Source organism: Dama dama, chromosome 11, assembly GCF_033118175.1.
Source record: "Dama dama isolate Ldn47 chromosome 11, ASM3311817v1, whole genome shotgun sequence".
Lineage (NCBI taxonomy): Eukaryota > Metazoa > Chordata > Mammalia > Artiodactyla > Cervidae > Dama > Dama dama.
In genome coordinates this window covers 13,378,799-13,389,358 of record NC_083691.1, presented here as the reverse complement: position 1 = coordinate 13,389,358, position 10,560 = coordinate 13,378,799, and the positions used below count along the sequence as shown (strand labels likewise).

General features: G+C 45.0%; 1 protein-coding gene and 1 pseudogene across 1 annotated transcript; one reads left to right on the top strand and one right to left on the bottom strand.

Moving 5' to 3' along the window:
- The first annotated feature begins 1,673 nt into the window (after nucleotides 1-1,673).
- Nucleotides 1,674-2,950, top strand: LOC133065283 (RNA-binding protein with multiple splicing 2-like; annotated as a pseudogene).
- Nucleotides 2,951-9,415: 6,465 nt separating this feature from the next.
- LOC133065282 (olfactory receptor 1L3-like) lies at nucleotides 9,416-10,348 on the bottom strand. The gene has a single exon (XM_061156095.1). The coding sequence runs from the start codon at nucleotides 10,346-10,348 to the stop codon at nucleotides 9,416-9,418; it is 933 nt and encodes a 310-aa protein (XP_061012078.1).
- Nucleotides 10,349-10,560: the final 212 nt, after the last annotated feature.

Here is a 10,560-nt window from a genome sequence, read left to right as displayed (position 1 = left end):
GAGAAGGTGAGGGTGGGATGTTCAGAGAGAACAGCATTGAAACAAGTATACTATCAAGGGTGAAACAGATCACCAGCCCAGGTTGGATGCATGATACAAGTGCTCAGGGCTGGTACACTGGGAAGACCCGGAGGGATGGGGAGGAGAGGGAGGAGGGAGGGGGGATTGGGATGGGGAACACATGTAAATCCATGGCTGATTAATGTCAATGTATGGCAAAAACAACTACAATATTGTAAAGTAATTAGCCTCCAACTAATAAAAATAAATGAAAAAAAATTTTTTAGCCATTTTAGTGGATGTGCAGTGACATCTCATTGTGGTTTTAATTTGCATTTCCCTAGTGACTATGAATGACTATGGATGACTATAATCCTAAAGGAAATTAGTCCTGAATATTCATTGGAAGGACTGATGCTGAAGCTGAAGCTCCAATACTTTGGCCAACTGATGCAAAGAACTGACTCATTGGGAAAAGACCCTGATACTGGGAAAGATTGAAGGTGGGAGGATAAGGGGATGATAGAGGATGAGATGATTGGACAGGGAAGCCTGGTGTGTTGCATGCAGTCCATGGGTTGCAAACAGTCAGACATGACTGAGTGACTGAGCTGAACTGAGTGATTAATGGGGGCTTCCCAGGTGGCGATAGTGGTAAAGAGCCCACTTGCCAATGCAGGAGACATAAAGAGACTTGGGCTTGATCCCTGAGTCAGGAAGATCCCCTGGAGAAAGGAATGGCAACCCACTCCAGTATTCTCGCCTGGAGAATCCCTTGGATAGAGGAGCCTGGAAGGCTATAGTCCATGGGTTGTAAAGAGTCGGACACGACTGAAGTGACTTAGTTAGCATGCACGCAGTGACTAATGAAGTTGAACACCTTTTCATAAGCTTATCTGTTATCTATATGTCTTCTTGGGTTAACTGTCGAGATCTTTTGTCCATTGTTTTATTGAGTTGTCCAGTGTTGAATTGAGTTGTCTTAATTTTGAGATTTCCATATCCTGGATATGAGTTCTTTTTTTTTTTTTGGATATGAGTTCTTATCAGATGTCTGTGTTTATATTTTCTCCTTGCCTGTGACTGTCCTTACATTCCCTAAAGAGTATCTTTCAAGTAGCAGAGGTTGTAAATTTTAGTGAAACTGATTTATCAATTTTTTTCTATTATTTTTTGTGCTCTTTGTCTCTAATTGAAAAAAGTGTTGCGAATCCAAGTTTACAAACTCTTTTCTATGTTTTCTTCAAGAAGTTTTTTTGTAGATTTAGCCCTTAAATTTAAGCTATGTCAAATTAATTTTTGTACAGTGGTGTAAGGATTCAGCCTTTTTTTTGGGCATATGGATATCCAATTGTTTCAGCAGCAACTGTTGGGGAAAAAAATTACACTTTCTCCCTGGAATTGCTGTGACACTTTTGCCAAAAGTCAATTGCCTATATAGATGTGGGTCCATTTCTGAATTTTCTGTTCCATTGATCTATAAAACCAATAGCACACCGCTCAGGTTTGCAGTACCTCCCCACGCTGCACCCGCCAAACTTGATGTGATTCTCACCACCACCCCGCCCCGCACCCACAGAGCCCACCGCTCACCGTGCCCCCTCCCCACTTCCTCTCCGGGCCAGCGCAGAGCTAGCCCTCAGCACCCCCTTCCCCTCGCCAACCCCAGCACCATGAGCAGCCTGAAGCCCGATGGTGAGCACAGCCCTGGCGCGGCACGGGCTCCGGCGGCACCCTGGAGGAGGACGAGGTCAGGACGCTGTTGGTCAGTGGGTTCCCTGTGGATATTAAACCCAGACAACTCTACCTGCTCTTCAGGCCTTTCAAGGGGTATGAAGGGTCCTTGATCAAGCTCACATCAGGACAGCCTGTTGGTTTTGTGATCTTTGACTGTTGGGCAGGAGCAGCAGCCGCCAAGAACTGAAAGGTATTCGCTTTGATGCTGAAAACCCGCAGACTTTGAGGCTAGAGTTTGACATAAGCCAACATCAAGATGGCCAAGAACAAGCTAAAGTGAAAGTCGCTCAGTCGTGTCCGACTCTTTGCCACTCCATGGACTATACAGTCCATGGAATTCTCCAGGCCAGAATACTGGAGTGGGTAGCCGTTCCCTTTTCCAGGGGATCTTCCCAACCTAGGGATCAGACCCAGGTCTCCCGAATTGCAGGCGTATTCTTTACCAGCGGAACCACAAGGGAAGCCGATGAGCTAAAGGGAAGAACAAGTGAATGGTTACACCAAATCCTACCAAAGCCCACCCCACCCTCGGAGCACACTTCATCGCAGGGGACACCTATAACCCGATGGGGGCCCTCTGATCCCCGCATCCCCAGAGGCCTGGGCCCCCTACCCTCTGTACACCGTGGAGCTGACCCCAGCCATCTCACATACTGCCATTCACCTACCCAGCCGCCACCGCTGCTGCCGCCGCCCTGCATGCTCAGGTGCGCTGGTTCATTCAGTTCAGTCGCTCAGTTGTGTCCCACTCTTTGCGACCCCATGGACTGCAGCACGCCAGGCTTCCCTGTCCATCCCAACTCCTGGAGTTTCCTCAAACTCATGCCCATCGAGTCTGTGATGCCATCCAGCCATCTCATCCTCTGTTGTCCCCTTCTTCTTTCACCTTCAATCCCTCCCAGCATCAGGGTCTTTTCCCTATGAGTCAGCTCTTCGCATCAGGTGGCCAAAGTATTGGAGCTTCAGCTTCAGCATCAGTCCTTTCAATGAATATTCAGGACTGATTTCCTTTAGGATGGACTGGTTGGATCTCCTTGCAGTCCAAGGGACTCTCAAGAGTCTCCTCCAACACCGCAGTTCAAAGCACTAGGTGCGCTGGTACCCGTCCTCCGACACCACCCAACCAGGATGGAAATATCGGCACTTCTGTCAGCTCTTCAACCTTGTCACCAAGCTCGAGGCCGCCGCCCCACAGGGGAGGAAGCCACCCTGAGCTCGCCCTGCCCGCAGGCGGCCCTGTGGAGCTGCTGCTGCTGCCGCCCTCCAAAGACGGAATTCTAAGCCTGACTCAGTGGCCTCTTTTCCTTCCTCTCTTCCTCCTCAGCCCTGTCCTGCCCCACAGCCTCTCTCCAAGGCCTCAGGGCTGGATTCAGGGCGCTTCTTGCTGGGAGGGCTCCTTGGGGACTGAGCAAGGCCCAACCTCCCAAACCTGCTTCCGTAACCCCACCTCAAGAGCCTGAGGCACTTAACTTTGAATGTTTTCTGGCATGAATTCAGACACTTAAAACTTGTGTGTATGTGAGTGCACACTTTGTTCTCACATTGCTTCACCATGGCAAAAAGGCCTGGCCACTAAGGGCTCATCATTCCGGGTCCCTCTCCCCACCCCTCTGCCCCACACCCACCTGGCTTCATTGAGGACCAAGCCCCGTAGCCAGTTCTGCTCGACGGCTGGCACTCCACCACCACCACCACCCACTCACTTCCAGGCTGAACAGGAAGGACCACCCAGCCAAGACAGAGCATTTTCCTGGTCATTTCAAATCAGTGGCCTCTGCTTCCTCCTCCTCAGATGGGCCAACAACTGTTAAGAAAATCCTTTCTCTGCTCATTTCACTTACCTCTCCCCAGTGCACCCTGGCACACCCCACCCCTGCCATGGCTCCTCAGTCTTTCCAAACTTTGAAATCAACCAAGAAAGTGAAAGTATTTTTGTACCCTGTGTCACAAAATATTTATGCAACATGAAAGAGGAGAGTGAAAAGCCTGGCTTAAAGCTCAACATTCAAAAAACTAAGATCATGGCATCTGGTCCCATCACTTCATGGCAAATAGATGGGGAAACAACGGAAACAGTGACAGACTTTATTTTTTGGGCTCCAAAATCACTGCAGATGGTGACTGCAGCCATGAAATTAAAAGATGTTTGCTCCTTGCTATGACCAACCTAGACAGCATATTAAAAAGCAGAAACATTACTTTTCTGACAAAGGTCCGTCTAGTCAAAGCTATGGTTTTTCCAGTAGTCGTGTATGGATGTGAGAGCTGGACCATAAGGAAAGCCGAACGCTGAAGAACTGATTATTTTGAACTGTGGTGGTGGAGAAGACTCTTGAGAGTCCCTTGGACTGCAAGGAGATCCAACCAGTCCATCCTAAAGGAAATCAGTCCTGAATATTCATTAGTAGGACTGATGCTGAAGCTGAAGCTCCAATACTTTGGTGACCTGATGCGAAGAACTGACTCATTGGAAAAAACCCTGATGCTGGGAAGGATTGAAGGCAGGAGGAGAAGGGGATGACAGAGGACGAGACGGTTGGATGACATCACCGACTCAATGGATGTGAGTTTGAGGCAGCTCCAGGAGTTGGTGATGGACAGGGAATTCTGGCAGTGCTGTAGTCCATGGGGTCACAAAGAGTCGGACACGACTATGACTGAATTGAACTGAACTGAACTGAAAGCTTCGTGTGTGCATACAATTAATTATTGAAGAGCTCTTGTCTGCCTTGTCAGGTAAGTTTAATGTTTTCTTTTGAGGCATGAAGAAGAAAAAGGTTTCCGTTCTTCAGCAGTGAGCCTTAGCATCAGCCCTTAGTTTAAGAAAAGTGAAGAAAAAATTGTGCAATTTTTTGTTTTGTTTGCCGTTGGCTGCAGCTGTGGCTGTCTTGCCATTTTCAGACTTAGAAGACGAGGTGGCTGTTGTAATTGCTGATCCTGTGAGAATGTGAAACTAGATAATATATGAAACACAAAAGAAATCATCCAAAGAAAAAAAAAAAACAAAAACCAATAGCACACTGTCGATTTTTGTAGTTTAGTAAGTCTTGAAGCTAGGTAGTGTGAGTCTCCTCCTTCTTATTTTTTTTCAAATTCATTTTGATTCTTCTAGGCTCTTTGTCATTTCCATATAAATTTTAGAATAAATTTTTTAATTTCTGTAAAGAAAACTGGTAGAATTAGAGTAACTTTTTGCTTTTAATATTTTTATCTTATTTTGATATCCCTTATGAGGAAGTAATGGAGAAGGCAATGGCACCCCACTCCAGTACTCTTGCCTGGAAAATCCCATGGACGGAGGAGCCAGGTAGGCTGCAATCCATGGGGTCACTAAGAGTCGGACACAACTGAGCGACTTCCCTTTCACTTTTCACTTTCATGTGTTGGAGAAGGAAATGTCAACCCACTCCAGTGTTCCCTGGAGAATCCCAGGGATGGGGGAGCCTGGTGGGCTTCTGTCTATGGGTTGCACAGTGTCGGACATGACTGAAACGACTTAGCAGCAGCAGCAGCATGAGGAAGTAAATTTTAAAAAACTACACTTCTGCTACCCAGAGATGACCATTGTTTTTCCAGTTTGGTGGGTTTTCTTCTCTGACTTAAAAATTATTTATGTTTATAGTAGATCTACTCCTGAAGAGCTTAAGGCAGCTTGGAGGAACATATAAACTACAAGATGGGTAAACTGAAAATAAGGTTAGACAAGCACAAAAGAAGGAATAAACAAGGGTGGGGACATAAAATTGAGCCAGGAATGACTCTGAAAATGCAGATGGTAATGACCCTTGTTAGGGTGAGCCTTAGATTTGGCTCCAAGCCAAAGAATTCAGTCACAGAATTCACAACCAAAGATAAAAATAAACAGTTGCTTAGATGAAATACTAACATCTGTGTTCTAAGAACAGACACAATGCATGAGCTTTCTTTTAATCAGCTTCATTTAGAGGTTTTTGGAAATCACGTTGGTGCATCAAAATTAATATCAGTAGTGGTCTGGAGACAAAAATCATGCTGTCTAGATGGCACTAATGGTAAAGACTCTACCTGCCAATGCAGAAGACACAAGAATTGTGGGTTCAATCCCTGAGTTGAGAAGACCCCTTGGAGTAGGAAATGACAAGTATTCTTGCCTGGAAAATCCCATGGATAGGGGAGCCTGCTGGGCTACAGTCAATGGAGTTGCAAAGAGTTGGACATGACTAAGTGGCTGAGCACACAGACATTTATGTCTCCAGTGATCTGAGTTGACAATACACTGGCTATCAGATCCGTGAGAAAGTATGGCTGTTATACACGTCATTTGGGCAATCTTCTCCAGATAATTTTTCCTTTAGTTAAACTTTTGATAAACATCAAGTGTCAGTGAGCTCTAAATATTATTTCCTGGTTGGTGCTTCAGCTATAACTGGTTTTTATTATTAATTGAATATAGATGAGTCTCATTTAGAGTTAGTGATCAAATAACACATTGTAGCGTTGAGAGCAGAGTATCGGGCCAGACAGATGTTTTAAATCCTAACCCCATAACTCTACTAACTGTGTAGACCTAAGAGAGTTATGACATTTCATCAAATCTCAGGGGTCTAATATGTCTGAAAAGGTTACATGTTCTGTGATTACAACTACATGACATTCAGGAAAAGGCAAAGCTGTCGAGATAGTTGAAAAGATCAATGGCTGCCAGATGGTTTTTTAAAAAATAGTTTTATTTATTTATTTTTGGCTGTCCCAGGTCTTTGTTGCTTCGTGAGAACCTTCTCTAGTTGTGGTGAGCCTCTCACTGTGGAGGCTTCTCTTGTGCACATGCTCTAGGCCTGCGGGCTTCAGTAGTTGTGGCTCAGGGGCTTAGTTGCTCCAAGGCGTGTGGAATCTCCCCGGACCAGGGATTGAACTCGTGTTTCCAGGACTGGCAGGTGGATTCTATACCACTGCACCACCAGGGAAATCCCGGAGGGTTTCTTGTTTTTCCTGGTGGGAGGAAATGAATAGGTGAAATAGAGAGCATTTTTAAGGCAGTGAAACTAGCCTATTACATACCTCATAGAGCTCAAATTGTCATCTCACTACACTGTATTCAATTTTAGTGTTGAAAAATGAGGGCAATTGTTCTCCACGTGACTAAACCAAATTATACTCCTTTGTGCACTGTCATAGACTTTCACTGTTCCCTACACTCAACAATGTTCAGAATTGCCAGAAATATTTTTTTCTTACTCATCTGCTGTGTGTAAAATAATATCTCACCCTGGTTGTGAGTTTTCCTAATCACCCCTGAGGGTGAGCACAAGTCATCTTTTTATAAACAATCTTTCTGAATGATTATGTTTTCTTTCTTCTGAAAGAGTGGCAATGGCATGTAATTTGACTACTCTGATGAGTCTAAATGCCCATCTTTCTTCAGGGCATAATGGAGAGTGGTCTTCAGGTGTGTAACACTTAAAACAAGTGCCCCCAGGGAAGGTTGGGCAGAGAAGTAAAAAGTGGATCTAAGAGAAGAATCATAACGGAGTCAGTGGGTTTGGGAAGGCAAATGGGAGGACAGTAGAGATGTCCACTAGGGTGCTGACAGGCTACTTTTATACTGTAGCAGCAATTGATGGCACAATAGTAAAGAATTGATAGTAAAGAATCTGCCTGCCAGTGAAGGAGATGCAAGATGAAGGTTCGATTCCTGGGTGGGAAGATCCCTTGGAGGAGGAAATGACTACTCATTCCAATATTCTTGCCTGGAAAATTCCATGGACAGAGGAGCCTGGCGGGCTACAGTCCATGGGGTCAGACACGTTTGAGCAACTGATCGCACGCGTACAGGGGCAATTAGAGTGGAGCTCTAGCTACTGAGTTCTGATACTTTCTATCTTCTGTGTCTCTCAGAGCTCCTTCTTTTGTCAGGTAGCTGTAGAAGTCCTGGTGTAGAGTCATATGTAAATGCAGTTCCAGTACATGGTGTAGTGCCAGTTGCCTCAGATCATCTGAGAAGCTTATGAAAAATCCGTGAGCCTCTCCTCTGTAGATTCTTTTTTAAAAAATTTGTTAATTAATTTTATTTTAAAAAATGTTTATCCGACTGCACTGGGTCTTAGTTGCAGCTTGCAGGATCTTTAATTGCAGCATATGGGATCTAGTTCCCTCACCTGGGATGGAACCCAGGCCCCCTGTATTGGGAGTCTTAGTCACTGGACCACCAGGGAATTCCCTCCTCTGTAGATTCTGATTCACCTAGTCTAGGATGGGACCTAGAAGGCCACATCTCCCCATTTCCCAAATTTTTCTGAGTATTTTCCCAGGACTGGCCTCAGAGAATCAGGAGCTGACCCTTGTGCTTTTGCTGCTAGACTCTGATGTGGCCAGAAGTTTTTGCAGATGTCCCAATCTGGACAGAAGGAAGGAAATACTGCTGTACCCTGCTCCATTTTGTCAAGCATGGGCACAGAGTCTTCCCCAGGTGGCCAGAGTACAGTAAAGAAAAGGCTGTATCTGTTGACAAACCTAGACACCATATTAAAAAGGAGACATCACTTTTCCAGCAAGGGTACGTCTAGTCAGAGCTATGGTTTTTCCTTTAGTCAGGTACGGATGTGAGAGCTGGACCTTAAAGAAGGTTGAGCACCAAAGAATCTATGCTTTCAAACTGTGGTGCTGGAGAAGACTGTTGAGAGTCCTTTGGATTGCAAGGAGATCAAACCAGTCAATTCTAAAGGAAATCAGTCCTGAATAATCATTGGAAGGCCTGATGCTAAAGCTGAAGCTCCAAAACTTTGGCCACCTGATGGGAAGAGCTGACTCATTGGAAAAGACCCTGATGCTGGGAAGGATTGAAGGCAGGAGGAGAAGGGGATGACAGAGGATGAGATGGTTGGATGGCATCACTGACTCAAAGAACATGAATTTGAGCCAACTCTGGGAGAAAGAGAAGGACAGGGAAAACTGGCATGCGGTAGTCCATGGGGTCACAAAGAGTCAGACATGACTGAGAGACTGAGCAATAACAAAAGCCTATCGATAATATTTTATTGAAGAATTGCACCATAGAAAGGGGAAGCACACCATAGAAACTACTTCCAAGTACAACAACAGGCCTTACTTCTAAGAAATCATCAGGCCAGCTGCTAGCCTGTCTTCAAGTGGACAAAGACATTTCCTGTCCCTAGATGTGGAGGCCTACTGTAGTCAGAGCTCAAGTGCTTCTCAAGAGCCCTGAAAGGAGAAGGTTTTCCCCTTACCTGTTTCTAGGTTCCAGATCCTCATGTAATCAGCCATTCTGTGCCCGTGACTGATTATTCAATCAGGAGATATTTGGTCAAGAGAAATTAATGCAGGATATTCATTTTCAGCTGCACTTGAAAGGAGTGAATGACAAAAGAGAATGGGAGGGGGAGATGAGGGCTGGGCATGAAGACTCTGGCCAATTGGGGGGGCCCCAATAAGGTGGCTTTGATTGGTGGATATATATATATATATACACATATATATATATGAATATATTGTATACTTATATAATTATACTATAAATAAATAAGACTGTAGATTTTACTCTTGTCAGTCATCTACACCATTTCTAATGGACTCTTGGCTTAGCTGTGCTAACCTTCAGTAGCTCGATGTACACACCAGGAATCATCAGAAGTGAGGGGCCTCAGGAGAAGACTCACCCCTGAGCATGCCCACAGAGTGATCCCTAGGACATCCTCCTGCTCATCAGCTTCCTCAGACCCCTCTTCATATCTTTGTTCCTCAGGCTATAGATAAAAGGGTTCAGCATGGAGGACAGAACTGTGTAGATGACTGTTGCTACTCGGTCCTTGATGGTGTAGGTGGACAGGGGTCGGAAATAAACATAAATAATGCTTCCATAAAAGAGGGTCACCATGGTGACATGGGAACCACAGGTAGAGAAAGCTTTATGTTTCCCGGCAGCCGAAGGGATCTTAAGAACAGCAATAAAGATTCGTAGGTAAGAGATGATAACACATATGAAAGGGCTCACCAGGGTTATCAGTCCTTCAGTATTAATTACAATTTCATTGACAAGTGTGGAGGAGCAGGACAGTTTCAGTAGAGGGTTGATGTCGCAGAGGAAGTGGTGGATGATATTGGAGTCACAAAAGAGAAGACGATTTATCAGGAGAACCAGTAAGAGGGAGTGGAGGTGAGAGATGGAGCAGGAGAAGGTCACCAGCAGGGCACAACATCGGCGGCTCATGGTGGTGACATAGTGGAAGGGGTCACAGATGGCCACATAGCGGTCAATAGCCATGGCTGCCAGGAGGTAACTCTCTGTGTTGGCAAAAGCCAAGAAGAAATACATCTGGGTCATACACTCAGCATAGGAGATGGACTTCTTCTTTGACAGAAAGTTCACCAGCATCTTGGGAACTATGGTGGTTGTGTAGCAAACATCAATAAAGGATAAAATGCTAAGGAAAAAATACATGGGTGTCTGGAGCTGAGTGTCAGAGCGGATGGCCAGGATGATAAGCACGTTTCCCGCTATGGTGACTATGTACATGATGAAGAACAGGGCAAAGAGTGGCTTCTGGTCTTCGGGCCGGGAGGAGAGTCCTAGGAGGATGAACTCGGACACACTGCTGGTTTGGTTAACTCTCTCCATGGTCCTGTATAGGCCAATACATATATTCAAATATATAGTAAAAAAATATATTTTAATTCAACAAATTTCAATTTATTCCTCTCTTTCCTAGGATTCCCATAAAAAGTTCATGATTTTGTCATCCTTTCCACAGTCCACAAAAGTAAGTTGAACAATAAAATTGAAACTGTGTTAAGTGCAAGGACATCAGAGAGTGAATTTCCTTTCAGAAA

Bases quoted from the DNA above. Each gene is read 5' to 3' on its own strand.
- LOC133065282 (XM_061156095.1), bottom strand. From the start codon at position 10,348: ATGGAGAGAGTTAACCAAACCAGCAGTGTGTCCGAGTTCATCCTCCTA.